The following is an 18,970-nucleotide window of genomic DNA, read 5'->3' as shown; positions in this document are numbered from 1 at the left end:
GTGATCATTTGAAAATTATACTCCCCGACCAATGTTAAGAGAATAATTCTGCGATCGATCCTAGTGTCATAGCATGCAGTTTATTCTTTCCATTTGGAAAACATCAGACATGTTAAATACATGCCATTCACACTTGTTTGCAGCTTTCTTCTAAGTGAAATCAGAATGTTATGTGAATTTCTTCTTAACATCACTGAACATAAAACATTTAAATGATTCCCACAAGTCATTATTGGCCAATAAAATATCATTTAATCAGGTATATACAAATAGAAATTAATAAAATAAAGAATGGGAGATAATAGCTGCTAGAGACTTAGCCAAAAAATACAGCAATTAAGAATCGGAGGAACTTTACTGTGAATCTTCACAATAATTCCAGGTGTTCGGTTCAAAATACGCGAACACATGTCCAATTTTAAATATTATGAAGAATCTTTCCTCCTACCCCAAATATTTATTCACAGAATGCATTTGATCTTTGAAAGAAAAGCAAATAAGTTTTTACACCTATAGCCTCTCCGTAGGATTACACTGTTATATAAGGAATTCATGACTTAAGTTTATTAACATATTTCTAAAAACACACACAATAACTTCAAGTTGTTTTGAAACGATGTGCTAGACAGCAGTGACTTTAAGTTACTATAAAAGGCTCTTTTCACAATTCAAATTTAACTCTTTTGAATGGATTCAGGAAAGTAACTTAAAAATAATCATCACTTAAAGTCAAAGTTTCTAACAAACTGAGAAATTAAGACAAATAAGAACTAAATTGTTAAATAATCATTAAAGAGCTGGAAATTGTATCCTAGAAAATGGGTAATTTTCTTCAATTATAAGTATACTTTCCCATAGTTATTCAGTCAGTCAGTCAAACTGTCAACAGATATTTATTTATTGAGCATTCTAAGGACTTAGCCGCAGGGATATGTTTCAGGACAAAGCAGAAAGACTTTGCCCTCACCGGTCTGTACAGTCTGACACCAAAGATACATTAAGCAAGTAACTACTTGTCTGATGAGTACAATAAGGTGTTCATTAGATAATCTTATCTCATATAAAGACAAAGGACAGAGAACTAGCAAAATATAAATAATTTCAACATCAATGGGAAGCATATAAAACTCCTAACTTCTTTAAATCTGGGATACCTCTAACTTTCTACAGACAGCTGTATTCCATATTCTGTCCTAAAAACAGAACAAACAATGGAAGAACATTCAAGATTTTCTCCATTCCTCTGGTTCAACAATTCTTGGTCTGAAAATATGTAGAGCCTTCATTAAAAAGTTAGCAGATATGTCTACTTAACCTGCATTAGAGTATAAATTTCTCAGTAGTGAGGAAGGATACAGCCTCTGCTAGCTGGAGCTCACTGTTTCATACATAGATGACATCAGGTCCCAAGACCACTTAGTATAATATATCTGATTACACTTTCTCGAGTACATCCTAAGGTAATCCTGCTCAACTAATACCTTATTTTCTTTTTAATAAATTCATTGTCACTTTCCTGAAAATGCAGGCAACTTTTGCCTTATGGAGAGATACTATTATTTCAGATAAAAAAATCACTTGCCAGGCATCATTAAACCCTTCCATCCCCCTGTTCCTCCAACTTTTGGCCATGCCAATTTGATTAATACTTGGCTGGCACCTACCAACTTTTTATACAGGTTAGGATTTGAGTATAGAGAGTAGGGCAGAGCAGCTGGAAAGGTAATGACAGCAATGAGTGCTCTAAGTAATTATCTGAGGGAGAAGGGAAAGGGACAGAAATTATTGGCAATGTCCTGTGAATGCTTCCCTGAACTCTGCTATTGTCTCTTACACTGGACTATCTGATCGCTGAAAAGGCAATGACAATGATGAGACAGAGTTTTCTGGCAGCCATTCTCAGGATCATAATGACAATACTGTGGCTGAGTGGAGTTAACTCGTTTACCCTCGTGTTCTGCAGCATGTTAAGGTACCACATTCTTCCCAAAGGGAAACAACACTGTCCAAAGAGGTGGCAGTCATGCTTCAGGTCTGGTGAAATCATTTTTGGATTAATTCTGCAAAGACTTTGCCCCACATGTTTGGAGTGCGTGTGTGTACAAGTGTGTGTGCCCGCATGTATGCGTATGGCACTGGATACCGGCGATGAACAACCTAGGCCAGTATCTGGTTGCGAATGTAGCTCTGGGATGTGCATGGTCATCTAGAATTACACAGACACAGGGATGGACATTCGTGAAGGACATGGCCAACTGTAAGTGCAAGGCAGCATGAAGCCACCATAGGACATCTCTCCGAGTACTGTTCCTTCCCTGCCCTCTCCAACTTGGGCAGAGACTCTGTTCTCCAACTGTGGGAGAAGAGGCCCAGATGAGCAACTGGAAGTAGTGAATGGCATTGCATTCATTTCTCCCCACTGTGCTCCAGTGCATAACTGCGTAACACAGTGCCGGGAGTACAAAAGTTGTGTAACCAAATGGCATTGAATGAAATAAAGTAAATCCAGTGCCAGCGTCATCACTAAATTATTGTGTGACCCTAGTTAAACCACTTCATCTAAAGCTGGGATGAAAACAATACCTACCTCAAGTGGCCACTTCAAGAATGAAGTCAGATAATTAATGTGAACCCACTTTGTATACTTTAAAAGCTCTATGACTAAGCGGTTATACAATTAAGGTTTTTCTCTATCTGGCATCTTCTCAAATATTCCCGGATATTAATAGGTTGAGGAAAGAAACACAGAGCCAGATTTTTCTTTCTCATTGACATTCTTCTATTTTACCGTACTGTTTTCCTTTCTTTTCATGATTTTTGTTGATTTTTACCATCTAGCATTTAGTCTCTCTTTTCTAACCTTGTTAATTTGGATGTTCTGGGAACATCTTCATTTTATCAATAATTAATGTCTTTTTCACAGCATTTAAAATCAAACATTTTTGCCTATCCATTTTATGAAAATAAGACACCAACGCGATCTATTCCCCTACTGCCTTCTCCACTAGGTTGATACCTTTAGAAACTTTTAAATCACTCATCTTTCCCTCTCCTTCAACTTTCAGTAATTTTAGCACCAAACAACTATTAGAGGTGTACTTGTTTGTCCGCTTTGCCTTTGCCACGTGTCTCCTCTATTTCAAAGATTCTTTGGCAGTGTAAAACACATTTCTAGTCACACTGTCATTAAATATTTAAGGTGAACTTAGTATTGTGAGGTTTAATATTCACCACTGCTTTTCCTCTTTATAGTTCAGACTTTTTTTCTTTCCTTTTGGTTAGAAGCCAAAAGGTTTGATATATTTCCTTCCAATATGGCACACGGATGGTATTTTATCTGAGTCTCCGGGTATTTAACAAGCATTATTCTTTCATGTTAAAAAGCAGTATAATACTGGAGTTAAAAATCATGGTCTTTGGAGGTGGATTGCCAGGGTTTCAGTCCTGGCTTCATCACTGATTAGTTGGATGATGCCAAGGAAATTAATTTAACTGTGGCTCAGATTGTATTTTTACTTATAAAGTGGGATTACGAGTATCCACATCAGAGTTGTGGTATTTAAATGTGTGTGTGCATGTGCGTGTGTGCGTGTGTGTGTGTACACATTGTGTCAACACTTACAGTAATGCCTGGCACATAGAGATCCTAGAGAAGCAATAGTTTTGCTTAATCTTGATTAAAACTTCATCAGTCCTTTCAATAAATTTATAATCCATTATTTATTAAAAGGATATCCTCTCTTACTTTATATTCCATTATTTTCTCTCATCCTTTGTATCCTTTTTATCGTACAGGTGTTTTTTGTTCTCCTTTTGAATTTCTTCTTAGTAGTCTCCATCTTTTTAAATCTTGTTACATATTTTGACCTGCTAATCTGAGGCTCAGAAGTATCTTCTTTCTAATTAATCTACTTAAAGTTCTCAAATGATAAATAATATTTTCAGTTCTGTAATTGAATCAACTTCAGCATGCTGGTTGTTGTATTTTCGTTCCCAATTGCCATCTGCCTGGCCTTCTGAGACAGCTGCTTCTTCTCCCGTTCTCTCTGGCTGCTGGATCTGCTTATGTGTGATGCTATTTCTTCTTTGCTCACTCACTGCCCACCTATGGACACCCCTTAGGAAACTGCAATTCTACAGGACACATAGAAGTCCTTGCGCCTGAGGACCTATCAAGTACTGGTCCTGTAGTTATCAGATCCCCATTGAAACACCAGGCAGAAAACTTTCTTCCTTGGTTTTTCCAGCTGCCAACTCATGGCTCTTCCAACATCCTGAAACACCAAGGGCCCACCCTGCCTCTTGAGGCCCCTGCAAGGAGCCTGGCATGATGCTCAAATACATCTAGTCCAGCAGGCCCTGCCTTTCCTCTCCAAGGTGTGTGGGTGTTCAGGGTGTATTAAGAGGTGATCCTCCCCCGGAGCTCTTGGTCCATGCCTTAGATCAGGGAGGAAAAGTCATGCCAGCTTTACAGTGTAATGTAAAACATTTATTTGGCAAGCATAATTTATGAGTTAGATCAGCAGTTTTAAGTTGAAAACCTGAGGAAACGGAAAGTAAAACATCTTTTACAAAGTTGTACTCATTTCTCAATTACTCACAGGCCCAATACAGCGCCTAATGTCAAATTCCTACCAATATTTGTTTAACTAAAGGGAAGACAACTATTCAATGCTTTCCCATTGCCCTTAGGAAAAGTTTATATCTTCACATTTGCTTACAAGGCCCTACATGACTTGGTTTCCACCCAGCTTTTCAACCTCATACTTTTCTCTTTGTTTCATCCCTCAGCCATCTTGGATTCATCTCAATGTATACAATGTCATGTTCTTATGTACCTCGGGCACTTAAGATTTGCTATTTGCTCTGCCTGGAAATTATATTCCCAGTGCCTCCCTCGATCTTTCATTAGTATCTCCTATGTCCTGTCCCACCTCAAACACACATCTTCCTGAACAGACATATGCTCTTGTTCTGACCGACTTTTCCTCATTGTTTTGCATCTCAGTTAAATACCACATTTTCAGAGAAGATTGAAACTCAGCAAAGAAAGACCTTTTATTTTATGTTCCCATAATGCTTAGCATTTTTTACTTCTCTTTCTTAATATACATGAATACTTTAAATTAGTTTTTTCAGTGTATCCTCCTCAGACTGTTTCATAAGGGCATGGTCACATTTAACTTTAAAACTATTGCAGTCTGCAACACCCAGCATTATACTACCTGATAGGCCCTTAAATATTTGTTGGCAAACAAAGGAGGCATGGAGAGAGGAAGGAAGGAAAGAAGGAAGGAAGAAAGAGTCGGGGGAGACAGAGAGAAAGAGGGAGAGAGGAGGAAGAGAGAAAGTGGAAGAATAAAGGGTGATATAATTTTGCTTACAAGGAAAATAATCAGTCTTTTCAAATTTACATAAAACTTTTCCCTTTATGATAAGATAGCATATGGTTGTTAAGCATGTAGACTCTCAGTCAGACTATGTGGTTTGAAAGTCAGCTCTGCTATTTCAGCTGTGGGAAAGTCATCACCACCATGGTAGGTTTCATTTTCTCCATTGGTAAAGTGGGGATAATAATAGTACTTACCTCCAAGCTTTTGGTGAGGATTCAGTGTGAAAATATAAGCGCTTACCTCAGTACCTGGCACCTAGGATGCTCTCAGAAATATCAAGTCTTATGATTACTCATTTACCTGAGGATCGAAAAGAAAATAAGGACGTCCATTCTTCAACTGAAGTGCAAAATACTCTTCCTGATTGCCAGGTGATGCAGCAAAGACAATCAAACCTTCAGGCACCCTTGTTCGAAAACTGGCCTTAATGCCTGGAGACAAGTGCAATCAGCAAATCAGTGCTGGGGTTTTGTTGATTCTTTCTGATAAACGTACATTTACTTTCATTATTATTTATGATGCAGTGAGTACAGTCAGGGAATTATACACAGCAATGGACTGGTCCTAGCCATTTGGTTTTAAATACAACCTATTATGAATGCCAACCTGTTCTTGGAGACTCAAGCCTGCACTCCCACTAATCAATATATAATGTACTTTAAATTTATGCAAAACTCATCAACATATAAAGACATGTTGTCAACCCAAAACTGGATACTCAGAGTATCAATGTGAAAATATTATCAGAGCCATAAAAATAAATGGGTTTTTGACATGAATGAAAGGACCACAGGGCACCTCATTTAAAATGCTTATGATGTTTAAAGAATCAATCTAGTAATAGAAGCTAAGAACTGGAAAGACCTGCTATGAAGCAGCCCAGAGAGCTAATTTTCTGAAACAGGATCCTGTAACCAACTGGTCTACAGCCTTTAAAAGTTCAGGGTCTCCTTCACCCTTCAGATAACCTACGAGCACTGCCCTTGACACACAGTGCTATTGTCTCACAGGAATTTCCCCAGCTCTGGAAGCAGGGGAAGCTTGTGATGGTCTCATAAACTGTCTTCCCACTACCCTACATGGTCCCAACTCCATTCAATCTGGAATCCCACTCACTTACAGCACTCTTCCTGTGTATCACACACTTCACTTCATGTTTTGAAAGTGGCAAAGAAGTTTAAGAGGTGCAGTCTTTGTTCTCAAAGAGTTTCCAGTTTAGTTGGAAATTAAAACAAAAAATGTATGTGTCTTAACAGGCAAATCGTACAAGGAGAATAAAATAAGAGGTCAAGAACTTATGTAAGAATCAAATACCAGCTTGAGATCACAATATTAAATAATTAGTGAAAATGATTTGAGTAGTAATACAGTCAACCATAATTATGGAAGTTTGAAGGAGAGAAAGCCCCCTTCAGGCTGGGCTGGTGACCAAGTTTCTTACATAGATGGTTTTTTTTTTTTAATTTTTTTTTAACGTTTTATTTATTTTTGAGACAGAGAGAGAGCAGAGCATGAACGGGGGAGGGGCAGAGAGAGAGGGAGACACAGAATCAGAAGCAGGCTCCAGGCTCTGAGCCGTCAGCCCAGAGCCCAACGCGGGGCTCGAACTCACGGACCGCGAGATCGTGACCTGAGCTGAAGTCGGACACTTAACCGATTGAGCCACCCAGGCGCCCCCATAAATGGGGTTTTAATTGGGGATCAACAGACCGCACCTGCTGCAGGAGCCCTGTCGGACTCATCTTTCCACCCCATTCATCCCATGATGGCTAGGTGCACTTATTAAATATTTTGAGAGTCTGGAAGAGGAGAAATGAGACGGGGTGCATCAGAGGGAAGGGGGAAGTTTTAGCATAATTGTGGAGACAGGGAAGCAGAAGTCATTTCGTGAGTATTGTATTATCATTTTTTAACTATGCATCAATGGAACATTCACATTAACTGAGTACTCTGCTACACAGTAAAAAAGAAAAAAAACTAACAAGCCAGTGCCTGACATTAACTTCTAGCTAAGAAAACAGACAAAACAAAATCCAGTAATGAGGTGTGATAAGTGATATAGACATATTTATAAGACATAATTTGATTCAAAAGGATTGAGGCAGGTTTTACAGAAAATATGATTCTTGAAATTGTTTTCAGCAAGTAGAAAGGACTTTAGGGGAAACCTCAAAGGGCTAGAGGTATGGAAAGTATTAAAGAATGTTGGATGTGAGGGAGTTCAGATGAGTCTGGAAAGACGGGCAAGACCACATCTTAGCCTATCTGCCATAGACTATCTAGCTTGAGAAGCTTGAGTAGAAGACAAAGATGAAAAGGCAGGTTGTGTGATAAGTATCTTTAGAGTGAAGTTTTTTTAACACTTTAACAGCAAAGGCAATCCTGGAATATGGGCTTCAGACTTTCCCAAGAAGCAACTCAAATTTTTCCCAGGCTTCTGAGCTTCTGCATCTTCAGCTTCCAGGTTTTTTTGTGCTTTGGCCCTTTAAAACATATTTGTCCTACCCATTTTGATATTACATTGCCTCATATTCTGATTCTCTTCCTCCTAGCTTCTAGGACATTATTATGTCCTTGTTAGACTTCTACCTGGTCTCTCCCAGTGTCTGACTCCACAAAATAAGATTGTTGGTCCCAACAAATCACTCTTCAGTGTTCAAATTCATTTGAATCCTTGCTACTAGTTCATCTCCCGTACTAAATTTACTTAGCTAAATTCCAGATTGGAATTTACCCTATAGACTAAAGGAAGGTATTAAACGTTGGGTGCAGAAAGGGAATACGGTGCTCAAAGTCAGGATTAAGGCAACCAAACTAATGGGGGGATATATGAAAGATACAGATAATTTAGCCACAGAAGAACCAGTTAGGATATCACTATGCTTTGGGGGAATAAGATGATAAAATTTTTAATTAAGAACTGACAAGTAACTAAATGGGTTGAAAGGAAAACTCTGTATATTTTAGAAGAAACTCATTAAGACATGTTGATATGAGGTGATGATGTGGGACTACATGGTGAATCCTTTTCATCAATCACTGGAGGGAAAAAGCATCATTATTAACACAAATAGAAAGGTCAGGTAAAGAAGAAAATATGGGGTTGAGGACATAAGTTCAGTTTGGGGTACAATGCATTTATATTAGTTATGTTAAAACCTATCCATCATTTAGAAACAAGAAACTAAATCTTAGAAAAGAAGATGAGTCTAGAAAACTAAATTGGCAAACACCTGTCAAGAATCCATGTCTCCTGGAGGCAGAATGTAGAGAAAGAAGAACCACCTTTAGGGGAAATGCCCCACATTTAGAAAAGAAAAAAAAAACAAATCAAAGAAATGAAACAAAAAGAAAAGAAACAATAACAAAGTCAGAACAATGATGATAATACTGTAAAACAGAAGCCTAGATAAGAGAACGTTAAGAAGGCAAAGTTCGTTAACCATGTGACACTTCCTGTAAGCCCAGAAAAATTACACCTGAAGAAAAGATTACAAAGCTGATACTTACTAATCATTAGACATAATCATTTTCAGTAGAACGCAATGGTCCAGAGTCCAAACTACTGGGTGATAAGAACTGAGAGAATGGATGAATAAGTAATGTATATACAACACTCATCACAAAAATCTGATAAAGAAGGAAATGGGAGGCAAAGAAATAAATTACTTGGGTACACCAATCAAGTTAAAGGAGGAGACACCTGCCAGCAAAAGCACAGACTTGGCCAAAGTGTGGTCGACAGTGTGACTAGAGAACAGTTCTATCTCTACCAACTCTTCTCCTCTTAAGCTTCTCTCCTTAGGGTCTAGAGTAGTTCTCTCCAACAGACATCTTACCTTCTTGTTATTGTTTTTCAAATTTTATATGTGATATCAAATACTATAATTAAAACTATTACTTTAAAATTAAACACCTGGCAGCATTTGGGGGGCTCGGTAGGTTAAGCGTCAGACTCGATCTCTGGTCAGGTCATGACCTTATGGTTCATGAGATTGAGACCTGTGTGGGGCTCTGCACTGACATCACGGAGCCTGCTTGGGATTCTCTCTCTCCCTCTCTCTCTCTCTTTGCCTATCTCTCTCTCTCTCTCCCTCTCTCTCTCTCTCTCTGCCCTTCTCTCTCTCTCTCTCTTTCTCTCAAAATAAATAAATGAACTTAAAAAATAAATAAAAAATTAAACAGATGAAGGTGATTTCATAAAAATAGCTACAATTCAGGACATGAAGATGACAAAATTCTCTATTACTGTACTGGTGGCATCTATGTGGCAATAGACAGGAGAGCAACAGTTAGGATTTGAATGAGGGAAGAAATTAATCGATCTGGAAATACAATTACTTGTTCCTAACTGATAGGAAATTTATTGAATGGAATGGAATCAGGGTAAGAATTACAGGAATATTTAGCCAAGTTATACCTGGGAATAAGTCAACTAATATTACACGCTCTTTGTGAGATATAAAAGTGCATGTGTTTTTCAGATACAGCATTTGATTTATAGATCTGACACTTGTGTAACAAAGAAATGCACTTTTAGCCCAACTAAAATATAATACTTTACACCAATGAAAGAAAATTTCCTGTGAGAAGAGAGGATTTAGTGTAATAAAGGTAATTTGATTTGAGGTTGTATGATCAACTTTCCCCTAGGTTTTCAAATAATTCAGTGTTGTCATTTTTTCCCTTACATTAGAAAGATAATGAATTTTTTGCATGTATTCTAGGAAGAAATGATCAATGCACCCATCCACTGAAACTTCATGTTCTTGATAATATTGCCATAGACATAGATAAATCCTATCCTCTGAGCCCAAAGTCTTAAATCCTGTAATCAATTTTAAATAAACTAAATTCACATATAAATGTATTTGCATGTAAATATAACAATATAATAATTTATAAAATATTTCAAAGAAAATGTTATCAAGTTTGCCATGAGACAGAATAGTAAAATGCCTAATTGTTCAAAATCATCACCCTTCCTTTTCCTGTAAGAAGATTATATATTTGTATGACCCCATCCATTGATTTTAGGCTCAGCCATGTGCCTTTTGTTGGGCAAAGGAATGGAAACAGACATGTGGCACCCTGAGAGAGCAGAAGTTTTTTGTTTTGTGTTGTTGTAATTTTTTAACGTTTATTCATTCTCAAGACAGAGAGACAGACAGAGCAAGAGCAGGAGAGGGAGATAGAGAGGGAGCCACAGAATTCAAAGCAGCCTCCAGGCTCTGAGCTGTCAGAAAGAGCTCAACACGGGGCTCGAACTCATGAGCAGTGAGATCATGATCTGAACCGAAGTCGGACGCTTAACCAACTAAGCAACCTAGGTGCCCCAAGAGCAGAAGTTTGAAATATAGATATGTAATTGAACTTGACCCTTCTCCCCCTATGCCTCATGCATGGGCTTTCATCCTGTCCCAAGAATAAGAAGACATTGGGCCAGAGCCAAGTGGTACCAAAGGAATTTTTACTTTAAAGCTTTGTGTTAAGGAGCAATGCTGACTCAAATGAATAGAAGGGTAAGAAACATACATTTCACCCTTGCCTAAAATCTAGATTTTGATTTTAAAAAAAGAGAGGACATATTCTAAAGTTCAATATTTTTTGTTTCAAGTATCTGGATAAATAATACAGCATTCTTCTATCTCAATATTTATTCGTTCACTCCAGAAACATTTAAGGAAGGCATACTTTGTGCAGCTACTCTCCTAGGCTCTTTGGATACACAGATGTATAAAATACATGTTTTATAAAATAAAATGGTGTAACATTTTAAAAAATCTAAAAATCCAAGATCTAGATAGAAATGCTTAACTTTTATGCAAATATGTTTTATAACTTTAAATATTTAATCATAAAAGCAATACAGTTACAGGGCCATGGAATAGGCAAAGAGTTCTTAAATAATAAGGCAAAACTATAATAGAAAGGGAAAGGTGATAAATTATCCTGTATTAGAAATAAAAACTCTTGTCTAACAAAAGGCATGAATGGGAAAGTGAAAAGGCAACTAACGTAGTAGGAGAAGATATTTGCACTACATACTTGTGATAACAGATACATATCTAGAATACATCCTACAAATGCACAAGAAAAAGACAACCAGCCCATTAGAAAATTGGGGGCAAATAGATTTTCAAGAAAGATGATAGCCAAGGGACCAATCAACAAAGAAAAGATGCTCAGGATCACTAGTCATCAGAGAAATGCAAAACAAAATGCAGTACCGCTAAACATCCACCAATATGGCTGAAATGAAATAGAAAATACAGGGGCACCTCGGTGGCTCAGTCGGTTAAGCTTGACTTTGATTCAGGTCATGATCTCACAGTTCGTGAGTTTGAGCCCCACATCAGGCTTTGCACTGGTAGCACAGAGCCTGCTTTGGATTCTCTGTCTTCATCTCTCTCTGTCCCTCCCCTACTAGCCCTTGCTTTCTCTCTCTCCTCCTCTCTCTCCCTCTCACACACACAAAAATAAACATTAAAAAATTAAATTAAAAAAAAAAGAAAATACAAAGTGTATCCAAAAGGTAGAGCAACTGGAACACTCATAAACTACTAGTGGGAGTATAAATTGATACAACCACTTTGAAAAACTGGCACTATTTATACATTATCCGTATGTCTTCTAAATATATGCACACCATGTGATCTAGCTATTCCACTCCAAGGTATATATCCCCCAAAATTCATAGGTTCAGAAAGATATACAAGTACATTTATACTTGTATAGTGGTGGTATAATGAATTACTTTTCATTATACCATCAAACTGGAATGTGTACAAATGCCCATCAACTACAGAAAGGATAAAGAGATGGGATACAGTACAGCACTGAAAGTGAACAAACCAAGCTACGTTCAACTGCATGCATAAATCTCACAAACACGACATTCTGGAAAAAATACTAGGTAGAGTAGAATGCACACTGCGTAATCTCAACTATATCAAGTTTAAAACCAAGCAAATTAAATCAGTGGTGTCAGACATCAGGATAACGGTAGTCCTGGTTGTGACGTAGAACAGGGCATAATGCAGAGCTTCTGGGGGCCCTGAAGATGGTTTATTTAATAATCTGGGTGCTGGATATGCAGGGCTAGTCAGTTTTTGAAATCCATCAACTTGTACACTTATGATTTTTGCACTTTATATACGTTAAACTTCAATACAGAAGTTTGCCAAAAATTAATAAATAATAGTTACATAAAATTCAAACACTATAGAATTATAGAAGCTTAAAGTGAAAGTTCTCTGTAGTCCTACCTGCCATCATCAGAGAAACCCTGCCAACAATTTGGCAAATTTTTTCTCAGAATTTTTTACACACAAACTCTTGCGTTTAGCACACACACAAATGTCATTGTTTATTTGTTTTCTCTTTACTGAAATTGGAGTATATCACACATTCTATTCTACATGTTTCAAAAATACTTTTTAATATATATTGTATATATTGGAGGTGTACATAATATGGTATACATATACATAGTAAAATGATTACTATAGTCAAGCTAATTAACATATCATACCTTCACATAGTTATCATTTTTGTGTGTGTGATGAGTACATTTCAAATTTACTCTCTTAGAGCCTTTCCAGTGTTCAATACGGTATTATTAGAGTCATCATACCTACATGTTAGATCTCTTTTTCATCGTAAATAAACCCAACTTTGCACCCTTTGACCAATATTTCCCTAGCTTCTGGTAACCACCATCCTACTCTCTTTTTATGAGTTTGAGGGATTTCTTTCTTTGTTTGTTGTTTTGCTTTTTATGCACATACAAGTGAGACCTTATAGTATGTGTCTTTCTCTGTGTGGCTTATTTCACTCAGCATAATATCCTTCAGCTTCATCCATGTTGTCACAAATGGTAGGATTTCTTTTTATGTGGCTGAATAATATTCCATTACATATATACATGTATGTATGTGTGAGTATGTGTGTGTATAGCATTTTCTTTATCCATTCATCCATTGATGGACGCGTGGGTTGTTTCCATATCTTAGCTATTGTGAGTAATGCTTCCGGTAAGTTTTTTTCACTTATTAACATATAGCAGATAGCAGATATCTTTCCACATCACCTCATAACAATATATAGTCATTTCTCCAATGACTAAATACATTTACCATGGTTTATTTTATAATTTTATCATAGATAGCATTTAGTTTCTCATTTTTTATAGCAAAGGTATTACTGTGACAAACATTTTGTTTGCATTTTTTAAAATTTATTTTGAGAGAGACAGAGACAGTGCAAGGGGAAGAAGAACAGAGAGAGAGGGAGAGAGAGAATCCCAAGCAGTGTGAAGCCTTCCAGCGCAGAGCCCGATGAACCCACAAAGGGATTGAACCCATGAAGCCGTGAGATCATGACCTGAGCCAAAACCAAGAGCTGAACTCTTAACTGCCTGAGCCACCCAGGTGCCCCTTTTTTCTTGCATTTTTAAACTCTAAGATGATGTCCAGTTGATAAGACTAAATATTTAAAAATTAAAAATTGTATAAATATTGCTCCATCTATCACCTCTCACAACTAATAATTAATTCAGATACTTTTCCATAGTGTGAATGACCATTTCCCCAGACTCTGGCCAACAATAAACGGTTCAAAGTCTGAGATGCAAAGAATGGGAACTCAGTGTTGTTTTTTGCACTTTACTGTATATATGCTAAATTTCATTTTTTATGTTATTAGTGATGATGAGATTTTTCAGATTTTCATATATATTTTCATAAATATATATATGTCAGCCATAAAAAAATTGCCATACATTTTTTTAGGAGCTATACACACCAATATCCTTTGCCCAACTTCAAAGACTTCATTTTATTTGTTTCTACTTAATTTACTTGAGTTCTGTACACATTTTGAATCATTCTGTGTTATGAATCATCATTCTCTGTCTCCTGGATTATTGTGGTCCTTTTTCCATCCTTGCTCCATGACGACCTCTTCCAACCAACCAACACACACACACACACACACACACACACACACACACACACACTCTATGGTCTATTCCAAAATAATAGCTGGAGTGATCCCATCAAAAGGCAATGCTGGTCATGTCCCTCCTCCTTTTGGTACTCGCCAAAGGCTTCCTGTCTTACACTAAGTAAAAGCCAAAGTCATCACAGTAGTCTATAACATCCTAAATAATCCAGTTTCCACTACATCTTTCATTCCTATTATGCTTCCTCACCCTTTTTCCACTCTTGCTACCCCAATAATTGTTCTTCTTCTCTGCCTGGGGATATCTTTCCCAGGCATCTCTGCATGGTTTTCCATCTCATCTTCTATGGGTCTTTTTTTTCCAGTCCAACTTCACTAAGAAGTCATCATGACTGGTCTACTAATAATTCTAACCCTCCTCCACTTTACCTGTTGCCATAATGCCACTCATCAACGCCAGCCTGCCCTCTACTTTTATCATTTATTTACTTCATATTTTCATCCCCTAAAATGGAAGCCCAGAAGAGTACCTGCTTTTTTTCTAAGACCTCAATAAATTTTGTAGAATATTTGATGTTGATACTTTATTTATATAAATATTTCAAATATTTCCTCCCAGTTTGTTGTATACCTTTTACCTCTAGGTTGTCTTTTTTTTTTTTTTTAACAATCCCGTGGGCTAAAATGAAAAGATTAAAAATTTTAAAGTATTCATTTCTTCTGGAATTCATTCTTTAATTAGAAAATATTTCACTACCCACAAAATAACAAAAAGTAGTCTTCAATATTTTCTTCCCGCATATTCATGATATTTTTTTGACATATAAAATTTTAGTCTTGATGATTTCACTTCCCATTGGACAATGCTGACAGCCTAATAAAAATCTTTCCATAGTTCCTTGAAAAACAATTCTAATCAAGAAAGGGAGCAAATATAAAGCCACCCATACCCCAACCTACAGAGTCACTAGAAAACGGAGAATACTAAAAACATGAACATGTGAGTTGGGGAAAGAACATTTTAAACCGGTGGAGCCAGCACCAGAGTTCACACTGGAATCAATAGTAAGATAGACAATGAACAGAAAACATATAAAATCATCCCCTGAAAGTCAGTCCCTCCCTGAGTGAAAAAACACAGAGAATAGGATTTGAGACTGTTGGATCAACACTGGCTACCAGGAAATCCAAAGAATGAGACATAAGATAGGGCCCAGGAAAAGAAAGGGCAGTTTGTCAAATGTACTGTTTCTGGGGAAGAGCAGGGTCACCTGAAGGGGCCATATTTCTTAAAATCAAAGAAGGAACCAAAAGGAAATTAAGAATTCAACAGACACAAAAGAGGTTTCATAAAATCAGAAAATACACAAACCACCCACAGAAAGCACCAACAATCAAAGAAACCGTCTTTCACTGAAACAACAGGATATGTCTCTCCTGAAGCAAGAAACCTACCAAATGACCACAAACCTCCATCCCACTGGCATACCCTTGTTATTGAAGAATAAGGATATTGCAAGACACTTCAAAATGATTGGAAATTATCAAGTAATATCCATATAAAGCTACTGTAAGAGTGACAACAAAAACATTTTAACTCAATGAAAATTCTTCTCTCCAAAATCCAAGCAGAGGGAGATAAGGAAACTGTAATACTACTTCCCAGCATGAATGACAGAGCTTCCAGAAAACATTTGTAGGTATGGAAAAAAAAATTCTATCAGAATTTCAACATCTCAGAACCTACATGGATACATAGAATATGCAAAGAATAATCTACAACTCATTAATAAAAAGTCAAACAATCCCTTGAAACATGGACAAACACTTATACAAACACTTGACAAAAAAAAAACCCACAAAACAAAAAACAAAAAACAAAACCCTGCTATGCAAACAACAAAGGATTACAAGAAAGATGCTCAATTCATCAATCACTAGGGAAATGCAACATCAACTCTCACCAGAATGAATGGCTAAAATTAAAAATACTAAATTCTGCACTCACTAGAGAATGGCTAAAATTAAATTTTAAAATTAAAAAAAAATCAAAATTCCAGTAAGCACAATGCAATTGGAACTCTCTTGTATTGCTGTTGTAAGTTTAGGATGAAAACAGCATTTTGAAAACCAGTGTAGCATTTTCTTACTAAGTTAAGCATGTACTTAGACTATGACCCATTCTATGGCTTGCCTTTTTATTTTCTTAGAATCTTCTAAAAAAGTTGAATTTGCCCTTTTTAAATTGATAATGCTGTTTGTATCCATCATCAAGATATTTTCTCATTTTTCATCTCTAAGTTTTTGTAATTTTAGTTTTTACTTTTAGCTCTATGATTCCATCTAATTTAATCTGCACGTATGATGTAAGGTAGGAGTCAAGCTTCATTTGTTTCCACACCACTCTATACTATACAATATCATTTGTTGAAAAGACTGTACTTTCCCCATCGAATTGCCTTAACTCCATCAAATTTCATGGACACTGAAAGTTTGAGTTTACTTCTAATCTATTTGCTAGTACTTACACAAATACTACCAAGTCCTGATCATTGTGGTTTTATTGTAAATCTTGGAATCAGATAGCATTAACTTTACCACATTTATTATGCTTTATTCAATATTGTTTTGGAATATTTTAGACATTTGGGTTTCCTTTTTAACGTGTAGAATGAACTTGAGAATTTTTTCAAAAAAGCATACTGTAATTTTGAATGGAATTAAATTAAATCTACAGATTGACTTGAAAGGGAACGGCTTTTATAACAAAATTTTGTTTTTATAACAATATTTTATTTTTCAATCACAATTATGGCAAATATTGACTCACTTAGGTTTCCTTTAATTTTCCTAAGTTATGTTTTACAGTTTTGAGTGTAGAATTTTCCATTTAGTTTGTTAATTTTTTAAGTATATTGTTTTGAATTTTCCTTTAAATGCCATTTCACAGTTTTAATAGTTTATTACTAGTATATTTGATTCATTTTATTTATATTGAATTTCTATACTGCAACATCTCTGGATTTGTCCTATTCTAGTTCTTGTTTAGAGATTAAACATACATATATAATCATGGCAACTACAAATAAAGAGATTTTTCTTTTCCTTTCCAATATTTATGCCTTTTATTATATTTTATTGCTTCATTGCAGTGGCTGAGACCACCAGTAAAATTTGAATGCTGACTTGATTCCATTCTTAAAAGCAAAGCATGTAAAATTTCACTATTATACATATTAGCTGTAGGGTCTTTATAGCAGTCATTTATCTACTGAGAAAAATTCCTAAGTTTGCTAAAAGTTTTCATTACAAGTAGGTGTTAAATTTTGTCAGATGCTTTTTACATCTGTTGAGATGATTTGCTATTTGTTCTAATTCCTCTATTAATGTGGTGAACCATATTGATTGAATTTTAAAAATAATCCAGAATCCCTTACCATTCTGGCCTTCACCTCCCAATAATGTTACAAGCCAACTTTGGGCTTTGTTATCTGTTTCTACTTCACTAATATCTGATATTATCTTAACTATCTTCATATTTCTTATTATTTGGGTTTAATTTATTCTCTTGTTAGTGTTAAAAAGAAACTCGGGAACGCTTAAATCTTTTTCTTGTGAGATAATCACTTAACCTATACATTTCCCTCTGAACACTACCTTAGCTGCATTCCAAAAGCTGCTATGCTGTACTTTTGTTCTTTAACTTTAAAATTTTCAATTTTTAAAATTTCCCTTGTGATTTTTTTTGACTCATGGGTTATTTAGAAATGAGTTAATTTTAAATATTTAGAAATGTCCTAGATATCATTCAAAATGATTTCTAATCTAATTCCATGTGGTCAGAGAATATACTCTCTGAGTTCAATCCTTTGAAATTTATTGAAACTTCTTTATGGCCCAGTATATACTTTCCAAGTACATTTGAAAAGGATGAGTATTTTGGGGCGCCTGGGTGGCGCAGTCGGTTAAGCGTCCGACTTCAGCCAGGTCACGATCTCGCGGTCCGTGAGTTCGAGCCCCGCGTCAGGCTCTGGGCTGATGGCTCAGAGCCTGGAGCCTGTTTCTGATTCTGTGTCTCCCTCTCTCTCTGCCCCTCCCCCGTTCATGCTCTGTCTCTCTCTGTCCCAAAAATAAATAAACATTGAAGAAAAATTAAAAAAAAAAAAGAAAAGGATGAGTATTTTGCAGTTTTGGACCTAGTGTTCAATGAATGCCATTTAAGTTTGTTGGTAACGTTATTTTTTCTATATTGTTACAAATTTAAAAACTCTTCTTCCACTGATTCAGAAATCATTTACAAATCCTCAAATGGGGTGCTGAATTTGTCTATTTTTTCCTCTGTTTTGTTTCATATATTTTGCTTCATATATTCTGAAACTCTTATTACATACAAATACACTTAAGATATTTTCTTCTTGAAGGATTGACTATTATTGTGAAATATTTTTATTTCTGGTAAAACTACTAGTCTTGAAGATACTTTGTTTGATATAAATATTGCCACTACCATTTTCTTATAAAAAGTCTTTTAGGTTCATTTTTCCATCCTTTTACTTTGAACCCATTTGTTATTTTATACTTAAACTGCACCTCTTTTAAACACGATGTATTTG

The 18,970-nt window shown here is 36.1% G+C and overlaps 1 protein-coding gene across 1 annotated transcript in view; it reads right to left on the bottom strand.

Moving 5' to 3' along the window:
- Nucleotides 1-18,970, bottom strand: part of USH2A (usherin) — a 754,837-nt gene that overhangs the window by 454,461 nt on the left and 281,406 nt on the right. The window contains exon 21 of the mRNA XM_047077230.1: nucleotides 5,694-5,824. Coding sequence (XP_046933186.1) covers nucleotides 5,694-5,824 — 131 coding nt within the window. The remainder of the gene's footprint in view (nucleotides 1-5,693; nucleotides 5,825-18,970) is intronic.

The sequence above is a fragment of the Lynx rufus genome, unplaced genomic scaffold (genome assembly GCF_022079265.1).
Source record: "Lynx rufus isolate CCGP_SWC_20201006 ecotype Redwood Valley unplaced genomic scaffold, mLynRuf1.p SCAF_15, whole genome shotgun sequence".
NCBI classification, from domain to species: Eukaryota; Metazoa; Chordata; class Mammalia; order Carnivora; family Felidae; genus Lynx; species Lynx rufus.
Note: the sequence above shows the minus strand (reverse complement) of the source record. Positions and strands in the feature narration are given on the sequence as shown.